The following is a 22,698-nucleotide window of genomic DNA, read 5'->3' on the forward strand; positions in this document are numbered from 1 at the left end:
GTCATAAATGGCGCCAAAAATACGCAAAATGAAGCGAACATAAATAGCACTCTGGCGGCTCGTCAAACTGTGATCGGACTCGAAACCCTACAATATGTTACGCTTTGACAGAAAGAAGTTCTCTGCTAACCCTTAAACGAAGAATGGTTGAAGCAACATCAGGGTCAGGATTTTCATGTAAAACATCTCTGCATAATTGTTGTCGGTGACTCATTGTCACTTACAAAGACTTCGTTGAGATGAAGCAGATCTTCCGTTTCACTTCATCTCGTGCTTCATCTTAGGAGGGGGGTAATTATGACAGTCGTCACCTCCCACAATTGTATTTATATTATTAAATAAAAATTTGTATTTTTGTTTTCCTAGTTTTGTTTCAATTTGGATGTATTTTTTTTGTCCACGTTTTCTTTCACGAAACTGGGCAGTGGTCATCGCGTTCAGCATCCAACAGGACACCCTCGCTTGTCACTAGGGTAATTTATTGTTCTCGGGTAGCGAAGAAACCCCAGCCATCTTAACGAACTACACACGCACACACACAGAAATTTTAAAATTAACAGAAGAGAGAGAAAGACAAAATTTTAAAAACTAAGGCAGTTGTACGGAAGCCTTCGAAAAGACACTACGGTAGACAGTGCCTTCTTTGTTTGTAGTGGATTTTTTTTTATATTCTAAACATCATCATCATGCATAAATAGTTACAGACGGTAGTGTCGTCCTAGTCAATGTGCCGAACATCTTGTATTATCTAGACTTACTCTCTCCTGATGATGTGTGTATTGGACAGTGTATTTGTGTGCAGTAACATGGCGTGGCTAGTAAGCTTCAACGAGATGTCAGTACCAGAACTTATTTCTGTCTTGTCGCAGAGGGAAGGAGAGGACTCAGCCCCCAGCCTCCAATCTCGAGTGTATACGAGTAACAATGAAGTAAGAGAACGAGCGTTTTCACACATGAAAACTGAGGTAGGCTGTTTAAATCTTTATTTACTAATCAGACTGTTGGATGTGCGATGGATCACGGTTTCATGGCCACTGTGGTTATCATCCATTACATTACCTTTTGCTGCACCGATCCATAGCTTCTGTGTTGGGGGAATCTCAACGAACTTTAAATTCAACGTTCGTTATTTTGGAGACTTATCAATAACGTATATTGAATTCCCGAAAGAAGAAGTGACTCTTATTTTTGCTATGTGGGCGAAATTAAAACTTTATTTTCTCCATCGATAAAAACTGTGCAGATGACCAAATTTTAATTATAATAACAATAATATTTTTTTTTGATCAAATTAAGTTATCACTTACATCGGTCTTCTAATGACCTAGGGTTGCTAGTGGTCATAATTTAAGTTCCAGATATGATTTTGTAAAATCGAGACCATTTGTAGATTAATATTCACAAATATTGTAAAATCGCTTCCTTATCATTCATGTCATTGATGACATAAAATTAACAATATGGTCAGTTCATCTAAGATTGTTATAAACAGAGTAGCATTTGATATCTTATGGTTTATCTATTTATCAGACATCAAGTCAGATGTATTCTTGACAATTTTTTTTATTGGTAGGAAAATACAACGTTAAGCCTATTACCAGGACTAAGTTCACGAAAGGTTGTGCACGAGTCAATTTTTATTAAATAAATGTCGATATTATAAATATGACCAATTAATAAGTAAACGTCAATATTTTTTTTTAATGTACAAATATGAATATTTCTATGTGTATTATTAGACGTAGTTTTGTGTATCAAGTGCTTTATATACATATACTTATATGATTGTGAAGATCAAAATGATTTGGTATTAAGGTTATATATATATATATAAGTATAATTAATGATTATTTCGTATGTTTAATTTGTGTAGATGTATTTCATACGCTCGTATACAAACTTAACGCTATCTATTCTAAACTTCGTAAGTGCACTTTTATTCTGTTTATCCCTCATATATTTTCGAGCTTTCACTCATCTAGCAAGTCATGACTGCACAGAAATTCAGAAGTATCCACAACCTCTAAATTACTCAAGTATTTTTCTCCTTTCATCATTTTTCTCTTTTTAATATATTTCTTCTTTTAAATAAATGGTATTCGTTTGTAATAAATCATTTTACGTGTAACTCGATACCTGTGTATCAATGTACTATCTCGTAAAAGGTAGATCAAAATCAATTCAATTCATTTAGGTGCCAAAAAGGATTTTTAAGGCCTGATATTGTGAATGTAGTTTAAATAATATTCTTGTACTCAAACAAGATAACAGATTCAATTCTCTTTGTAAAATTAAGAAGATTGCAAGAAGGTAATTGTTATTAACCATTTTCAAAGTCACGGTAATTATTTCTATAACAAAATTCCTGTCACGTAACCATTTTTTAAATTTCTTTGTTTTATTGTTGTTTCAAGGAAAAGAAAATCAAAATTATTGTTGACTCATTTAATATTCACATTCGAATTTTTCTTTAGTCATTAAAAGTTTATTTCCGTTATCAAATTCCTGTTTTCATTTATGTAAAACATTTTTAACTTATTTACTTTGGCTAACTCAGTAATCCTTTTATTATTATTATTATTATTATTATTGAGTCTATACTATTAGTGTTTTTGGTGATAGTTGAGCTGACTATCACTAACGCCATTCACTCAAATCACTCAGTTAAATACTAGGTTTTATTTTCATTTTTAAAAAAATACGTTTAGTGAAGTCTAAAAATTGCATCAGGCAGCAACTAAATTCTTAAACATTTAAGAATTTATTTGCTTCTTGAGAGATGGTCAGCCAGGCTATCCCAATCGAATTGCATTAGCGTGATTGTATTTCAGCCATGCAGCATGTGAAAGAAGACTGGCCAAAACATTTTATTTAGCGTTTATGACATTTTCTTTAAATTCCACTTTTAAGACTTACCTTTCTCCAAAGCCCTGGAATCCGTTCGGAGAGGGGTTGGTCTAGGAGTGAAGTAGGAGGGAAGGTCATATTCAGACGGCCCAGCGGACGAATCCTCGAATCTGTAGTATTTTCAGCTGATCCGAGGTTCGACTCTAGTCGGACTCAAACCCCGGGAAAGCTCACCGTGAAAAACAGCGCATCGAACAGGCACACGAACAATGTACACCGTGAAAGAAGGTCGTCTATGCTGAAGGGGACTATTTTTGATCTTCCATGTACGTCTTAGGTGACATGTCGATGTTCGAAGGTGGTGGATGAAAAAGCGACAATTTTCTTCGTTACTTTATATGTTAGATAGTTTTTAATGTGATTTCAATGTCTGAAGAATCTCCGCTCGTACTTTTCTAGAAATTTGGTACACATTACGGTTTCGATTGTAATCCCCCTTAGAACAAGAATTAATGCGTAGCTTAAAATTGTTTTCAATGTAATTGATTGTCTCAAGAACATGCTTCATTGTCAACCTTATCCCTCATTTTGTAACCGGAAATTATACATCTACCACATCCGGTTTCAGTATTAATCCTTATAATTTAACAATGTGAAACGCAATTCACTTGTTCTAAAATGTTTCGTACACATACAAAATACAGCTGGTGATATTGGTACACAAACATCCTCGTAATTGAAAACGGAAAGAGTTGTTTCTACACATTGGGAAGAAGCCCGTTTTGCCAGCAATGGTAGTCTCGTTGCTTCTTAGTTACTCAATTGTTTGGAAACCATGAAGTGGGATAGAAGATGTTCATCAGCATTAAATTCCCTGTTTAAGTGGAATTAAAAAATAAAATGTTTATCTAGGGATTGATTTTCTGGATGTCTCCTCATATGAATGAGAATGCCGAGAGTTATATAATGTAAAGAGCTCTGTCATCGCTAATGGTTCGTCCTTGGTGCGAGCGGTCCTGGGTTCGATTCCCGATGGGGATATTAGGTCGAAAATTGTAAAAGCTTGTTCAGACCAGCCATTCTAAGTGATGTTTTCCTCATTCACACCAGGCAAATGCCGGGATGGTACCTAACATACAGGTCCCAAACCGCTTCCTTCCTTCCTTGTCCTCAGAAATGTGATCGTCGAGGGACGCCATCCCTCATACGTGACGAACTAACATGGCTACAGATGCCGAAAGACCAGAAATCCTAATCTTAGTCTCTAATGGTTGGCAGGCTAGTTTTGCCGACGTTGGATTCCCACTGAGTACTAGTGACTAGTGATGGGCAGTGGGAATATTCCCGGTGGGAAGGAATTTAAAAATGGGAATATTCCCGGGTTTTTTCCCTGGCCTATAAATTCCCGGGAAGGAATTTATTTCCATTTCTTTACTTTACCTTCCAAATTATAAGAACCATATGACTAATTACTTTATTTCAATATGTTATGATTTACTTCTACGTTTTAAAGAATTTGGAGGTTAAAAAACTTAAAATTATTTGACGGTACTTTATATAACTAATAATATGATTTTTAAGTTCCATTTCCATTTGCACTAAAAAGTAAGGTAATTGTTTAGTATTGGAGGCCAAAATTAGGAAAAAGTAGGATGATTTACGGAAGAAATGAGTTGATAGTGATGTTCAAGTAGTCAAGAAAGTATCGAACATATTTTTTTAAGGCAGTAGGGGATTTATACAAAACTGAAAGGTAAGTGGAAGTGATTTATGTGAGAAAAGAAAGTGAATTGTTGGTAACGAAGATAGAAAACAACGTGCCATGCGGGGCTCTAACCAGCGTTCATTTGCTAACCCTCGCTCTGCAATGCAGTCTGAATTTAATGTTGGTAACGTAATTTAACGTATGAAACCATAAAACAACCGCATCGGAATAGAATATCGCAAAAAGGTAGGTGCAAAAGCTGGCCCCCAATGCTAAACAACAGCCAAAATTAGCAAATTATAAATTTACAAATGATGAAAAGGAACCATTTTGTAAAGTAATTTAGAATTATGTAGAAATAGAGATGAAGTACTATTAATAAACCCTGAAGTACTATTAGTAATATACGTCGGGCTGTCTCCTCTCTCTGACTCGAATGTCTGAAGAGGTACTTGGACTTCTTTTACATGTGAATTAACGTATGGAATTTGGAGAAATATGTAGAATGAAAGGTCGTGTATGGCAATGTTACGTGCTAAAATATAAAAATAAGTAAGTATCTTGCATATTTTGTGAACATAAATATGTATGCGCAAATGTTGATAAATTGGTGAGACATGTATCTTCTAGCATTTACCCAATCTAATTGGTTTGTAACATTTATAAATTTAATGTGTTTATAATATCAGTAATAGAGTGAAGTTGAGCAATCCACTTACATATAAATTTAAACTATTACTGTATATTTTTTCACACATATTTAATTGATAGAACATGTTGTAAATAAATATACATTTATGCGTTCTCCCTAAATATAATAAAGTGTTAGTAAAGTAACATAGTACCGTTCAGAATATATAGATTTTAAAGAATCCTCTGTGGACAACAGTAATAATATGCTGTGATATATAAATTAATTCAACTTTGAAATCATAATATAGCAATAGAATGCAATTTTCTGACTGTACATAAATTCCCATTTTGGGAATCTTCCCAGGGAATATTCCCGAAAAATATCTTCCCGGGAATTTACCCATCACTACTAGTGACCCCGTTATATCTCGCCGAGTCAACAAAAATTTTCACGATTCTGAGTGGCTGATAGAGGTCACGTGATCTTCGACCCCCGCCTACACGTGAAATTTAAATTTTGCCAGGTCACGTGGTATGACGTAATGATTTACCATGCGGGGAAATCCCTTACTGGATTTTTGAAATTTGCTACCTTTTATGGTTATCTTCGATGAGTGCATTGGTACCTCGATTTTGATTGGTTGATAGAGGTCACAGGAAATTCAAAGTTTCAGGTCACGTGGTATGACGTCATGTTTCACCCTTGGGGAAAATCCGTCACTTTAGATTTTTGAAATTCATTTCGTTTTACGGTTATTCTCTTAGATGAGTGCTTTGGTACCTTGATTCTGATTTGGTGATAAAGGTCACGTGATCTTAGGCCCCGTCCCACGGGGAACAGGTCACATGGTATGATATCATGAGGTTATGTAGTCACCCTCGATCGTAATTTTAGAATTCCGTTTCCTTTTTGGTGCTTTGATGGTGTACCCCTTTAGGGCTCGGATCCCCACCTTAAATATTATCGTTCCATTTTACGACTAAGATGGTTACCCTTTTTCTTACCTTGATGGAGAGGAAACCCACCTTAAACGTTTTCGTGTGGAGTCTTGGAAGGAGGTTGTTGTCTGTCATAGAGCAAAGGTACATGAACGAGCCCTTGTCAAAGGTCAATAAGTACAGAATCTAGGTCAATAAATACATTGGACGTGTCATCTTCGAATCTTGCAGACGTATCCTGTAAAGAAAAAGAAGTAATAGATTACGATCTTTCTTGAAAGATAGTATAGAAAGAAAGTCTAAGATCACGTGACCTCTATCACCAAATCGAGGTACCAAAGCACTCATCTTACCCGTAAAAGGGAACAAATTTCAAAAATCCAGAGTGAGGGATTTCCCCGCAGGGTGACTCATGACGTCATACCACGTGACCTGGGGGTGTGGCTAAATTTAAATTTTCCATGTGGGCAGCCCCTAAAGTCACGTGACTTCTATCAGCCAATCAGAATCGTGAAAATTTTTGCTGACTCGGCGAGATATGACGGGGCCATTACTACTACTACACACTGGAACCTTATGTTAAACTGGAAGCTCACCTCTTAGGGATGCTGAATTCCGAACAAGAATCAACCAACGAATAAAAAAATTATTTAATTAACTAAAATAGTGTAAGCCTAATATGAGCAGAATCGTCTTCAACCAATGTAATTTTTGTCATCTTACTGCCATTGGTAAGTAGGGGTGCATAAAATGGCGTCTCCTTTTTTTAAACTACTTTGTGGGAAAAAAAATAGCCCCCCTTTGTTTCAACCGTTTTGGAAAGACTTCAGTAGCGTCATTTCAGGTTTTGTCGGGAGGGAGATTGAGTGGGAGGAGATTGTCCACCGACTTAGGAGTTTCACATTTTTTTATTAGTATTTTAATGTACAATTTCCCCCAAAACGTGTTTTCATTAAACCTGCTCTACCTAAATGACGCCCCTGAGAGATTTACCCTTTGTTGAGGTGTCGAGACAAGAATTAGGTAAAACAATTAAACATCATTTAATGTGCGAATTATCTTTATGTTAATGTATTGTGCGAAGTCAGACATAAACAAATCAACAATAATTAAAATATGGAAAAGAATTTAGTATCAACTAGTGCTTATTGGGACAGTCAGAAGGAAATAAATACCTAACGTTTTCTATTTTATTCGATAGTTTTTTCTGTCTTACGTATCAATTCTTGTAACTGTAAATATAAATAAATCAATTTCTCTTTTTACGGTGATGATAATAATAATAATAATAATAACAATAATATTGTTTGAGTAGGTAGCTATATTGTAATAAAGTATGTAAAAAAATTACAATTGCTTTTAAAATTGTACGTTTACAAGTTCAATTGGAATTGCAGAAATTAACAAATTGGATATTTGTATTATTTTTTTTCTTTAATAAATTTCATTTTATTATATATATATATATATATATATATATATATATATATATATATATATATATATATAATGAAAACGTTTTGAATAAGGTTATGAATGAGAGATAATTTATGAACACCATTTACAGCTTTTGTGCTAAGATTTGATAGCAGCTGGAATGCCGATAGGATGTTCGGGAACAATAACAAACTTTGCAAAATGATTCCTAGCAAGAAAAAAATCATAGGCCAACATAGATGTACAATTGTATAATTTCGGAGTTCTAGCCCACCGAAAGTTGGGAGGGATGATAAAATGAAATATCAGATCAAGTATATGTATACATTAAGGTCGATTCTATTAATATAATTAGTACATACGCAATCTGTACTTGTTTCTAGTTCTTGATGTATCATTTTTCCTTTATAGAAAAATCTCAAGAATTTTTACTCTGCTTCGTAGATAAACCTGTTGTCGCCTCTGATCCACATCGACTGATATATTTATGAAATGTAGACACAAAAGTAACCACACTTTTTCTTTTATCCGACCTTAATCATACATTTCGTTCACGAGTTATTTCCGCGCTATGTAGGCTTTCTGGTGGACAAACACCATGTGTGGGTTTTCTTTTGGTTCTTTTGTTTCCTCCTACTTTCTTTATTCCACCATTTTATTCATTCCGTCTCCTTTAGTCTAAAGGGTATAGCCATGTGTGATAAAATCACAAACTATAAATAAAAGAGAATCATTAATTTTATTTCTAAAAATCAAAATGTCAAGTCTGTTAATGAAGTTGAAATGCGTTTTTTTTTTAATCTCAAACTTGGTTAAAAAAAAAAAGGCTTGCATATCATTATTTCTAAAATTAGAAGGACAAAACTTGTGATGTTTCTTAAATTGTTAAGAGCAGAAGATGTGTCATTGATGTTTTTATGTCAACAGAACGGCGCTTGTGAAAAGTCAAAATAGTATTTGTGGTAATAAAAGAATGTGTTTCTCAGTAAGTAATACAAGTTAACATCTCAGTTAAAATTATAATAAATTAATAGCAAATACCTTGTGGTAAATTAGGCTCCTAAGATAATGACAATATTTATCAAAAAGTTCATTTGTACTTTCCGATATTTATTAAATTTTACAATACTTTATGGGCAAAATGTTTTTTTTAAAAAAGACAATAACTCATAAACAAACCAGGTTTTCAACTAAATCTCTGAAGCAGCGAGTCTCAGAGCTTCAGAGGAACAATGAAAAAGTGTTTAAAAAGTAACCACAAATACAAGAACTATAAGTTAGAGACTTTCTGGTCAAACATCAACAGCGTCAGCAAAATAGGTAAAATATAAAATATCGAAAGCTTAAACTATGTATTTGCATACCTCATGATTTTGGGTAGACTTTAAAGTGACGGGCAAATTTACGTATTTAAATATTTAGTTTATTTCTGTGTGTTAGTGGTGTGTGTGAATATGTAAATTAACTGTTAAGCCTTAAGCTTATACAAGGTGTTACAAATACATATATATGTCACAATATTTTGGGAACAGATTCCTTACATTAAAAGAAAACGTGATATGATCTGTCCTAAAAAGTAGATAGATTCGGAGTTATAGAGTGCCGAAAACGTGAAACAAATGAACTTTAAACGTTCATAGCTCCATTACTATGGAACCTAAAGTAGTCGCGTCAAGATATCACTGAGGAGCTGGTATGTGAACTATCCAAATATCCATGTTTAGAAATGCGCCAGTACTTGCTCACCAATTTTTAGAGAGGTAGGTGGAGACTGATCAAGTACTCCCAAACAGCATTTCTAAAAATGATTGTGCAAGTACCGGAAGTTCTGAAAGATGAATATTTGGATAGTTCACATACTAGTTCCCCAGTGATGTCTTGACCCAACTATGATCGTCCCTATAGTAGTGGAACTATGGACCTTTATGTTTAAGTTCATTTTTTCACGTTTTCGGTACCCTATAACTAAGAAACTATGCACTTCCGACCACAAGTTCATATGAACTTTTTTTTCTTATTTTGATGTAACGAATTTATTCCCAAAATATTGACCAGTTTTTGTATAATAACACCCTGTACACTGCGTTAGGTGTCGAACTCAACACTGTTAAGTTGAATGATTACATTCTTATAATATATATATATATATATATTATTAATATCCACTATACTACCTTACTACATTTCTCTATGTGCCAATTCATTTGTTTCATCAATAAGATATTGTCATTCGTAACAGTAAGATATTAGAATCACCACTCTTTAATTTAATTTATTAATATGCTATGATTCAAATATATGTCTTAATTTTTATTTCTTTAATTCTTTCGCTGTATGCGACAAGTGCCCAAACGTTAAGCTTAAAATTTCATTTGGTTTTTTCTTTTATTCTCGTCATTACGGTCTCTTTTAGCCTATTTTGTTGGATCTTGAATATACGGTTGAGAAAAAGACTCAAAATGCTTCATATGGTGTATTGTACTGTATGGGTCAGAAACATGGACATTACGGAAAAATGATGAAAAACGAGTGAAAATTTTCGAAATGTGGGTGTGGAGAATAAGGACAATTGGGTTGAGCGGAAAACGCATGATAAAGAGTGTTAGAAATGGTGGGAGAGAAAAGAACAATTTTAAATATTATTAAGAAGAGGAAGAGAAACTGGTTGGGACATTGGCTAAGAAAAAACTGTATCTTGAGGTACGTGCTAGAGGGTATGGTGGCAGGAAAGAGAGGGAGGGGGCGAAGGAGACTACATTTAATGGACAATATCAGAATAGACAAATCTCATGTGGAGACGAAGAGGTTTTTGGGCGCAAGGTCGTGGAGCATAGAAGTTAACTCTGTTGCGGCAAGTGACCTGCCAATAATGCAGAATACCTATGATGATGATGATGATGATGATGCATAAGCGTGGGACGTAAAACTGGAAGATTTCATTTCATTTTTTAGTTTGGTTCTTCACTTTTTTGTTCCTCCCAACTTTCTGTGGACTTCAACTCCGAAATGATGCATTTGTGCACCCATTTTTTAATCTTGTGAGGAATCAATTACCAAAGTTAGTTTTTGGTGTTCCCGATCACCATGTATATTAGTAGTATTCGCTTAGTTTCCACGCTATCTTGGTAATTTTGTTACATTAAATATTTACATTATATAATATCTGTGTATATAGAAAGTATATAATGTTTTGTTTTGTTTTTTTAGGCTGGTTGAAAATCGTGTGTTGAACTGCCATGGCTTCTCAACAACATTACAGCCTCCGGTGGAACAATCATCAGAACCACATATTGAACGCTTTCGATACGCTTCTACAAAATGAGACACTTGTTGACGTGACCTTGGTATGTGAGGAAACCAGTGTCCGAGCTCACAAAGTGGTGCTCTCCGCCTGCAGGTGAGTCCTTCACAATTACACAAACAATACGATTCTTAAGAAGTACTACCTAAGCCTCTAGCCAAAGGGGAGGGGGACAGAATATTGTGTAATCGCTACTCCTATTGTTTATACGTAGTAGACATTACCAAATCACCATAAGCTTATTCCAGTCATATCAACTTAACTTCTAATTGGTACCGGTACATGTAATCTAGATCTGTTTCGTACCCAGTAATATTCCGTTTCCATACTAATGGCGTCAACTTTATTACATCTATTCACTGGGTACAAACGCCAGCAACACATTGCAACGTAACAGCTTAACACATCTACTAAGATATACTTTTACCCTTAATTATAATCAAACCCGAAATTCCCTTCATATAATTAGCTTTCTCTGTTTTAATTTTACGTTTGCACCTCAGACTCGTTCGTTTCCTGTACTGTCTAACATTGTAACACTCAATATCTGACATTCTGGGACTCCATTCAAACTTACGTATTCTAATATCAACAAGCGTAGTTAAACTCTCCTTTTCTTCTAACAAATATGTGTGTAATATTCACAGTACACTTCTAACCTAATAACTCAACTACCTACATATTACTACACAAGTTTCTTGGGCCTTGAAAGTATGATCATAACAGAAGAGGAGGGATCTCGCACAGTCCTCGTAGTTATTTAAATTCATCCTTGATAACTCTGTCATTTCCTTAGGGAAAAAAAATATCTTTACATTATTATTAATGTGATTCAGTCCTTAAATAAGATATAGAAAGTTGTTACAAAAGTTCTAGCTTAACTGTAAAAGAGATTAGTTTTCGATACAATCTGCTGAAAATTCAAAACACTTTGTCTATCGATGTTCAGGTGATCAGCTTCCTAGGAGGCCTGAATAATAATCTCTACTATTGTTCACCCCTTTGCAAGGTTGTCTACCATCACCAAATCCCAAAGAACGGAAGCCATTCCAGGTTGACTGACAGCTTTCTTTGGAGATGAGGATGAGAAATGTTTTCACTGCTTGGTACTTCATTTCCAGTCGGATTGCTATTGCTGGGCCCACGTTTCAACTACTGTTATGAATCGAGTCAAAGAGAGTGTTTATTTTCCAAGAAACCTAAAGATCTTGGCCTTTTCTTTTCATCAGGGCTTAAAGGTTTGGATACCCATCTCGGTGGAACTTTATTCTTTTTTTCATTCCTAAGTTTCGGATAATAATTGTGTCAACACTTGCAGTTGATTAGCCTACTGTATCAGCAATTTGGCGAATGGTCAATTGAGGATCTCCGTGATACTTTCATGGACTTTCTGGGTTAGTTCTTCCACGGGCTTTCGTGATCGAGGGTTGTCTTCAGTCATAGTTGGCAAGGTAGCTTACTCGTTACGTGTTTTTACCTAAAGTATGATTAGTTTACGTCACGTAGAAAACAGTTTTTTTTTTTTTTTTTTTTTTTTTTTTTTTTTTTTTTTTTTTTTTTTACGCAGATGTAACAAAAACTATTTTTGAAAAACCTAAAACCATTCAAAGGTAGGACACAATAAAATATAATTTCTTCAAACTTTGCATCAACTTTGTGTTATGTTTCACTCTTCTAATTAATTTGGCTCGTCTAGGGTAAGTCAATCAAATAAACCGTAAACAAATATAAAAATACCATGAAAAGATAAATGTTTGCTTTATTCTCAATGTAAGATCTGATAATCTTAGGAGTAAGGGTAATCTTTATTCGAAAGTTTCCTTCAAAGAAAGTAATTCGAAGAAATTCCATTCAGATCTCTATTCCTTACATCTGCTGTTCATCATTCATTCCAGCAGACTTATAATTTCCTTTAGTCTGAACTCCATTGATCCACCACTTCGTCACAGTTTTGTCCGACACCTATCTCCATCAGGAAAGCCTGACAAGAACATTCCGTCCAAAAAATTAGAAATAACCTGATTCTCTATGGAGACCACTGAGCCCAAACACGGTTACTCTTTCTCTAAACAGAAGACCATCACTCTGATTTTCCTATCGAATACTTGTCCTTACAAACTGAAGCGTCATCTATACGTTCAGAGTAAAATCACCTGGACCAAAATCTCGCGGGACGAAATCTCGCCTAAGACAAAATTTTATCGTCCGAGACAAAATTTCACAATGGCGATTTCTTTAGTGTGTTCAAAATATCGTTGTATGTATAGTTTATACAGTTAAATCTCTATTAACAGATACCTTTGTAATACGGACAGATTATATATCCTGGCAAGAATATATGTATTGTTACGAAACATACCTCTCTTTTTCACCAGGCACCATGTGCGTCTCCAACTTTCTTCATTCCACCATTTCATTCATCTCTCATCATTACCGTCTCCTTCAGCCTAACCGGCATAACCGTGGGACGTCCAGGCACTGCATGTTATAAACATCCTCTTCATAAACATTCCTTCATATTTTACCTCTTCATAAATAACAGGAACTATTCTCAATTCACGCATTTTACGAAGTCAGTATTGTAGTTTATAAAACTGCAAAATCCAGTGAGAACCATACAAATTGGGAAAGAATGTTTTAAAGCCTTTTTGTTTGTGCTAAACCAAACAGTAAAAAGTGTGAATAAGTTTTTATTTTAATTTGTATTTTTGATTCTATTTTTACGTACTTTACACATTTACACACTTTACACGTATTTTACGCATCTTGTAGAAACTTCTCTTTTTTTCTTTACTTTTTAAAAGTAATTTCTCAACTCTATCTGCAGTGCTGGTTCTTCCCCTTCTAAATTCAATCACCCATCATTTTCTCACTGTGGGATAAGAAGGGATACTATCGCCTAATGCATTAACTATATCGGTTTGGATATCTTGCGGCATTCTTAGGAGATATTTAATAGCTTTTACCTTCAGTTTCTCCATTTGGTCAAAAGTCGTTTACTCTGCTGTTTTTGCGTGCAAAAAGAGAAAAAGTAGATATTAGTACCAAATGTAAAAAAAAGTTCAGTAACTATATTCCTAAAGTTGTACTGTACATGTCACACATTTCTGTAATATTTCTTGTATTTTTAGCTGTAATATTTCTTAGCTAGGCGTAGTATTCTTGTAACAACCCTTGTACAAGTTCTGGGATTAGTATCCAGTATGTAACTAGTATAATTTACGTATAGTCATGAAAACGACCTTCATTTGATTTTTATTTTATGTGTAACGAAGGACGCAGAGGTCTGCACACCATAATATTTAAGAAATTTGTGTAGCGGAACAAGGTCTACCACCATCAGAATTGTGAAAAATCCAGTTAAAAAATCCAGTGGGTATTGGATAAAATTGGGTTTTATAATGTTTTATACGTACCTTTTAAAACTGTATTTCTACTTAAAATATCACTTAAGCATTTATGTTTTATTGTACATATTTGGGATGACACTATGGAATTCCCTTGTCACTCAAAAGGAATCCATGAAGAGTCATTTGCGTTGCGTGAGATACATTTTGCACTCGCTTATATTTCGATTTCTAGTGAGAAACACTATTGAAGAAACTAATTGTGGTCACATTAAGATTGTCATTTCAATCCAACTTTTGAAGTATATTTTTGGATTTTTTTTTTTTTTTTTTTTTGAAAGTTATTGCATTTTTATGTGGATTTTTTTCCTCAAACTCGCTGGACTTTTTTGGGCTGGGGAAAATTCCAACAACTTCGGCAAGTTTCATCCAGATCAGATGATTTCAGTTGAACTCGTACGATGATTGTGTTCTCGTCGTTGATTTGTCAGGGAAAAACAAGTGAAGGACGAAAAGGGTTAAAATTGTAATCAGCGAACTTTAAAAAGTTCATTTCTGAATTCTCTATGTCTGTGGTATTTGTGTCTGTTATTTGATAATTTTTCAATTCTGAGCGTGTGTCTTCGTAAAACAATATATCGTAGAACGTTTTAATAGAAGTCTTAAACAAAACATGTGGAAAAAAATTAATAGTCAAAGAAATTATAAATGGATAGATATATTACGAGAACCGTATAATGAGTACAATAATAAAGTACACTCATGTCCAAAATTATTGTCTCATGTCTATAAATATGTTGTTCTGTGAATATAATTTGATAACGAATTTGCCCGGTATTTATTACAATGTTAGTATGTGTATAATCGACAAAGATATTTATGTGGTAAATTTCATGTCAAAAGAGCAGTAAACCAGAACAATAAACCGAAAATAAAACTTTCATATCCATTTAGCAACATTTTGTTTTACTCATTCTAATTTTTGTATTTATAATTCTTTTCCTATGAAATTTACCACAAATATACATGTCCTGATTATACACATAGTATCAGTATTAAAAGTACCCGGCAAAATCATTATCAAATTATATTCTTACAAGAAGGTAGTTATAGATATGCGACAATCATTTTGAACATGAGTGTACATAGAACAATTGGTACAAAGCATCTACAACTTAATAAGAAAAAAATAATTCGTTTTAAGTTCGTTCTGGCAAAGCACTTGGAGCATTTTCAACTGGTTTTGTACTGGATGAAGAGTTAAGTTCAAAAATAGTAGAAATAGAAATAGATTTATGTAGCTAATATTATGTGTGTACTTCATATATCATCAAACTGTAAAACAATAGATGCAATAAATTAATTTTAACGTTTTGGCTGAATCGTAGCAAGCATTAAAATATATTTCTTTAGTGGTTAAACAGGAAGGAAAAGTAAATAGTATATCAACTTTTAAATTATACATTGCAGCTTTGGAAAATGCAAGATTGCAAGATTAGTAATAAAACTCCAACTGTAACATAGCCGAAACTGTAACACAAATATATAATCTTAAAATATATATACTGCTTTGGTCAGTTGAGTTTTATTACTATAACTTTGTAATTGTAAACTCCTGTAGAATCATGTAATATTATTAAAGATATATTTAGTGATATCAATGGATTATCATCTTGTCTTTCAGCCCATACTTCCAGCGAATATTTTCCGAGAACCCTTGTAAGCACCCTGTGATTGTACTAAAAGATCTCAGGGGTTGGGAGGTGCAAGCAATAGTTGATTTCATGTATAAAGGAGAGATTAGTGTGGCACAAGAGCAGCTGTCCTCACTTATCAAAGCTGCTGAAAGTCTCAAGGTATGAGGTTTCACTCAGTTCTAAATACTAATTGGTATCTGATATTGATACACTAGAGTTAGTTGATTTGTAGATTAGCATAGGGATGTTGTTATGACTGTGAATAGATTATTATTATTATTATTATATATATATATTTAAAAAAAGGTAAAAATTGGATGCCTTGTGTGCTGTGTACCTTTTTACATCTGTAATATTTGATGGTAATCCGATACTAGAGTGTGAGAACATGTTTAAGAAAAGTATAGGCTTACCATGTGATGTTTGGAAAAACTACATAAACATCTATTAACATCTGAAGCAAGCGTGACCAGGATGTACACAAATTTGGCGAAAACAAGCAATTTTAAAATTAAGCATGTCCTGAGCATTCAAAAACAGTAAAACAGTATTCCGTCACTTGATCCTCTATAAGTAAATATAATTCTTCAAAATTCGGCTGAAAATCGTCAGCCTTAATCACGAAAACAGGGAGAGCTTGTGTTGAATGTTTCGGGGAGAAGTGAACAATTAAAATTTTAAAAGTCGTCGTTAAATGTAATCCAGATCAGTTTTGTTTGTTTCTTTCTTTCTCTTTCTTTTTCTTTCATGGAAATGGGTAGTTAGTATTCAGTCTGCAACTATATCGTGTGGTTGGCTATATTGTGCAGATTGTAGTTATATGATACCAATATCCATATTCGATTTTTTTCTTTTTTTGTGCGGGCACGGTGACTCAGTGATAGAGCGCTTACCTCCGATGCTTGAGGTCCTTAGTTCGATCCCCGGCCAAGTAAGTTTGTGATGGACAACATCGTGGCGGTGGGCTTTCTCAGGATCCTTGTTTCCTCCAATATTCTCGTTCCACTAATTCCATTATTCACTTGCCTTAATCATAGTCTCCCTTAGCTTAAAGGGCATAATCGTGAGGCGTTAAACAAAGATTTCATTTTCTTTTAATCTAAATTTTCGTACTGAGAGTCTTCTTTTGGATTTATGTTGTATTGGAAAGTGATTCGAGAACTTTTTCTTTTTTCTTTTTGTTTAAACTTCGAAACTATGCCATGCGTTAAGTATCGGAAGTCTTGTAGAACGACTGTCTGTCGACAAGTATCATAGCGAAGATGGCAAGAGATAGCAAGAAACTGTTTTCTGGTATGGATTCAACGTTCAAGATGCAGAAGCAGTTCAAATCGGAGTTCGATTAATTTTGGCTCAGCGACACTGCTTTTACTTTGCTCTAGAGTAAGTAAACTCGGCACCCATTTTACGCAAAATGAAGTGAACCTGCTCAGTTGATGCTGCTACTAATTAGCACACTTGCACTCGTCTTGTCTTCTAAAACCAAATCATGGACTTGATCGATGATTTTGGGTGTGATAACTTATTTCGGGGCTCCAGGACTTGGTACATCTTCAATGCTTATTCTGCCACGCTTAAATTAATTTACCCAAAGTCGAACAGCTTCATTGAAAGGGCATGAGTCAGCCAGTGTAGGTAAAAACCTCTCATGAATTTCCGTCGCTGTTTTCTCTTCCAGAAACAGAATTGAATCGCAGCACGAATTCAGTTTTATCTTATTTTTTACTGTTCGAAACACTTCTGTTTAAGCAACAGTCAAACAACGAATTACTGTCAGAATGAATTGAGACACAGGTTATTTATTCATAGAAAGGAAACTTCATGGCTACTTATACAGATTGTTAGCACCATCTATTATTTGCGAACCAAGTTATTTATCAAACCGCCCGTGTGTGTACTGAGATTAATATTGGTACTTCTTAAAGTGGTATTAACTGTGTTGTTGATTCTTCTGTCGCTTTAACTGTACTTCTTGATATTAAAATGCAAACATAATCTACTACTGAATGTCTAATGTACATCTATAAAATCAGTTGTCAAATTAAAAAGGTTTAATTTTTAATCTGCGATTGTTTTTTAAATATTTTTATTTATTTATGCCTTCAGCAATAGATGATATTTTCGTCTCATTAAAACATATTGTGAGGAATCAGGTAGAATTCAACAAGTATTATTGTTCTATACACAACTATATATTCGCCAGAGTAAACAATATAAAAGATTGAAATTGTTGATGAAAGCTTCTATTGAAGAAAAAGAAATTATCGTTTGCACTGCGTATGTAAATTACTATTTTAGGCGTAGAAAAAACTGATTACATTGATTCTGAAGAAAACATTATATAAGTGGAATGTTGCTTTTTATTGTCTAAATATATGTATATATATAAAAGCGAAACAGGTAAGGTTTAAATGTTATTCGAAGTGGCATGATCAAACATGTTGTTTATCTTTATAAATTTAGTTCTTCTTTAATGATACCTTCATACTTTTTGATTCAGTGTTCTTAATTTGTGCATTTTTCTTCTGAAAACTTTGAACGAGCATGCTGTAATTTGTTTGAAGGTGATATTTTATAATCTCAGAGTCTTTTATTGTGGTCGTGAAGACATGAAACTTGTGTTCACAAAGCGTATTTCTTCTGAATGACATTACTTTTTTGCATGTGTATGTACGCATGAGCAATACATCGTACGAACTTTATATTATTTTCAACTTTAAAAAAAAAAAGTGTCAATGTCTTCTCGACGCTTAACATCCAGTTTTTAATTTTTTATAAGTAAATAAGGCAAGTAAGAACACTATGCCAATTTCAGATGGTATTTCTTTAGTATTTTTACAAAATGTTTTGAAATGAACTTGCTGGCAGTCCCAAAGTTGGCTTAAGTTTAGAGGTGCCCCTCCAGTTTCAAACCTACAAAAAAGCATTTAAAATATTAAACATTTTTAGGTTAGGTTAGCCGGTAAGACTTTAGTTAGACTAGAACAGTGACTGAAATCGGTTCTCATAGAAGCTTCAATTATCACTTAAATTAAGTAATGTGTGGTTCTCATAAAAAATTAATATTCTCTTTATTATTCTGTAAAATTCAATGCGGAAATATCACATGCAGCGCACCAGTTTGCCATCCTATACGACTACTATGCTGCTGAATCATCGAAACCTTCCGCGTCTTGCAAATAGTACCCACTTGTAAATATCCTTTCTCGTATTAAACGTGACTTGACTGCTAAACTTACACACCTAAACATTACATAAGAACTCCAAATCATCATTTCTTATCTCATTTCTCCTGTAGATCTTCCTAATTTTTATAAAATAAAAAAACGGAGGGGCATCTCTAAACTTAACCCCCCGAAGTAGTCGAGAAATGAGTCAGTTATTAACTATGAAGTAGCTGAAAGATATCGATCTAGCCGAGAGTCAGTGGACCCTATATTGCTTATGTTAATCAATACCTGTGGGATCCTGAATCTAATTCCAGGCTGAAAATACTAAGACCTTCCACATTTACCAGAGATAGGAACAGACTAAGTCCTACCAGAGACACGAACAAATTAATCCGTCAAGTAGCGCATAAACTTCATCGTGAATCCTTCGATTATCGATACGTTCTCCATTCATCTTCTGTCATGTACGTCTTTACAGAACTCTTAAGCACTTTCGACTCATCAGCATTCTTACGTGCTCTAGATTACTTTACTTTTTCTGTAAACTTCATTTACACCGTACCGTCGACTAAATGATAAAACTAAAGTGCAATATAGACTTTCGTGTCTTGTGGATTCAGTTGGCTACATTGTAATCGGTGTCACTTCTTTAAAACATGACCAAGAACAGATGATTGATACTCTCTATGTAAATGGAACCTCCTGTCACTAAATTTGTTTCAGCTTTCTGCATACTTCCATACGTAATTTTCTTCCCCGAAGACTCGATCCAGATAGTCATAACATATGCGTTTTAAACTACTTTTATACACTTGTTCTTTCATATTTTCTATCGGATTCCAATCAGCAAGTATACCGAACGTGATATATGAAATTCTAACAGAAACAACTACTATTGATTGCTAACTTTTTATGTCGTTTGTGCTTTGTCTTCAAGTTCAGTTCATACTTAAATAACACTGTCTACCATTATATTTGTTATCCCGTCATTCCTATACACATTTCTGAACGATGATTTGGGAGCATTTTGTAGATAATGAAATTTCTTCCCAAATTTTATTATTGTTCTTGCCTGTGTTTTTACTTATAAAAATTAATAGGTGTTCAGCTGTAGAGGAAGAGTTGTAATATTTAGTTTTGTTTTTGAGTTTACTTGAATCGCTTGAGTATAGCTGTTGAATGTGTTGTGAATTGTGATTGCTTTTGTTTTTCGCAGATCCGTGGCTTGGCTTACATGGAAAAAGAGCAGTTACCGTCGTCGCGCCCCTCCCTCACCCCCTCCCCAGTTCCAAGTTATGAGAAAATTGGTTTCTCTCCGCAGGTGCGAGGCTTGGTGCACACGGACAAAGAGCCGCCGCCCTCGACACATTCCTCGTACTCACCTTCTCCGATCGCCAGTTTTGAGCTGCCTATGAAGTTCCCCCAACTGCCTCACTTGCCTCCCATCAACTTCAGCGACAGCCTACCAGTCAACGACCACCGATCATCGCCTCAGCTACCTAGGAGGAAACAGGTAACAGTACACAAACAGATTAGGTTCATGTAAATGAGATGCTTGGAATTGAATCATAGGTATAAATGACACACAACAAACTGGAATCGTCGTTGGTACATGACTGATAGTCATGGTTCTAAATTCGACTTATATCAGCCATTGAAGTTGTGGGGAGATCGAAATTGAAGATGAAGATTGCACAGGTGAGGATTGCTTTACTAGTGTTGTATCGAAATGGATGATGACCCGAGATGTTAAGTTATGTAGCAGATTACAACAAATAAATGAAACTTAAATGTATTATTGCAACCGTGAGACGTGTTCGCTTTCTCCCTTTTGTCAAATTAATCTTTAAGAGCGCAGTGAAATACCAACTTAAGGAATTAAACTGTCGCATGATTACCAATATTCATTTGGTTGATATGTATCTGTTATTTAGTAATTGCTGAAATTTTCAGTAGAAACTCCCATCTTTATCAGCGGTAATATGGTAAATGCTTTTAGAAGACGCTGCTGAAGAAGATGGAAGTTCCCATTGAAAATTTCGGCAATTATAATAACAGACATACCAAGATCAATCACAGTGTAATGTTACTATGGTACATTGTACATTGAAACACTGTTCTTCGTCGCGTGATGATTTTACGAAAAGTGTAATATACACCATATGAGTTAAGCAGCTTTCAAATCTCCACCATGCAGCGTTCTGTGTCCTAACTATTAATAGAACTTAGAGTACAGCGACGATTAATTAAACAATAAAAATAGGGGTAAGCGTTAAAGTTGAATTATTGGGTTTGACTATGTGAAAAGTAGGAAATAAAACATAGAATCTCCATTTGTAAGTGGCGCAGAAATGTAAGAAAGAGAAGAATAGCTGATACCTGTCATTTTGAAGTTCGGTGCTGCTTCGAAGAATCTTGGTCCCCTTAGGAATAGTCACCTGTACATATTTTGATGGCTCGGTCAGAGCCAAAAATTCTTTCTGACCGGCATCCGTCCACTGGCAAGAGTCGAACCAAAGTTCAGGTGGAGTTCCACACCCTTGGTCCCTTGGCTGCTGGTGGCATGGTATACGAATATAGCCCAAAGCTTCTCGTACCGTCTGAGTGACAATCCCTTCTAGCGTCCACGGTGTATTAGAGAAGTGTCCATCCAGTTCTTTCCTAGTTGTATAAAACATGCACACTGGTTAAGAAAGGTTAATTTTCGGAAGAACATTTTATATTTTTGAGAAGACCTTTGATTTCACACCTTGAATGTAGTAGAACCACATACTCCGCTATAATTTTTTTTAAATTTCGAAATGAAATGGAACCTTGTGCTTAATTTGTCAATTGTCATTTAAATAATATTCCAGATTGTATCTACAGCTAAAAGTAACATTGAAAGTATATCTAGATGAAGAAGTTTAGAAGGTGATAAAGGCAGATTGCTCTTTCTACTGCTACTTTCTAATAACAATGATGCATTTCAATACACATCTATAATCGTCCTTAAGACAAAAGTAGTAAGATTTAAAAATCACATAGGCACATTTAGATATTCGACTAAGACTGATACAAAATATACTTGTAAACAATGCTTTTTTTCGTTTTTTTAAAAAAAGTTTAGGGGTACAGTCAGTTTAACTTTACCGTTAATTTAACCTAACTTAACCTTTGCGTTTGTAAATGATATTTATAAGGGTGCCTAACCAATTACAGGATGGTTACTGTGATCAGTGATGATTTCAGAGATGGTGCAGGGAAGAAAAAATTCCCCCGAAACCATGAAATTTCTCCCCGAGACCATATATCATGCATCGGCACGTTAAGCCAAACTAATGCGGTTCACGGTCCAGTCGTCCAGTATTTTTACCCTTTGTGTATTAAAGATCTTTATTTTTATAGTCCTGCCCAAAAGGACTGATAGGCTAATTGATAGTACAAGATGAGATAATTCCGTGGTGTTTTCTTATTGAGTTCAGTCTTTCGAGTGCATTTAAGGATCTCGAATTTTGGTTCTTAGCATAACAGAGGGGATTTTCTTTTCCTCTGTTGAAGGTTCTGTTGGTTTAAAAAAAAGATTGTGATTGTGACTTCTGTCTTTTTCAGTTCGAGATGAAAGAAATATTAATCGCTTACT

General features: G+C 34.6%; 1 protein-coding gene across 9 annotated transcripts in view; it reads left to right on the plus strand.

Annotated features, from left to right (window-relative positions):
* The window catches only part of lov (BTB/POZ domain-containing jim lovell protein), a 261,400-nt gene that overhangs the window by 201,597 nt on the left and 37,105 nt on the right, over positions 1-22,698 (plus strand). For 8 of the 9 annotated variants that reach the window (XM_081760467.1, XM_081760460.1, XM_081760466.1 and 5 more), the window contains exons 4-6: positions 10,769-10,958; positions 15,894-16,065; positions 20,293-20,589. In XM_081760467.1, coding sequence (XP_081616593.1) covers positions 10,798-10,958; positions 15,894-16,065; positions 20,293-20,589 — 630 coding nt within the window. In that variant the 5' untranslated portion in view covers positions 10,769-10,797. The remainder of the gene's footprint in view (positions 1-10,768; positions 10,959-15,893; positions 16,066-20,292; positions 20,590-22,698) is intronic. The other variant, XM_081760469.1, reaches the window with a different exon arrangement.

Source organism: Thermobia domestica, chromosome 5, assembly GCF_964235325.1.
Source record: "Thermobia domestica chromosome 5, izTheDome1.hap1.1, whole genome shotgun sequence".
NCBI classification, from domain to species: domain Eukaryota; kingdom Metazoa; phylum Arthropoda; class Insecta; order Zygentoma; family Lepismatidae; genus Thermobia; species Thermobia domestica.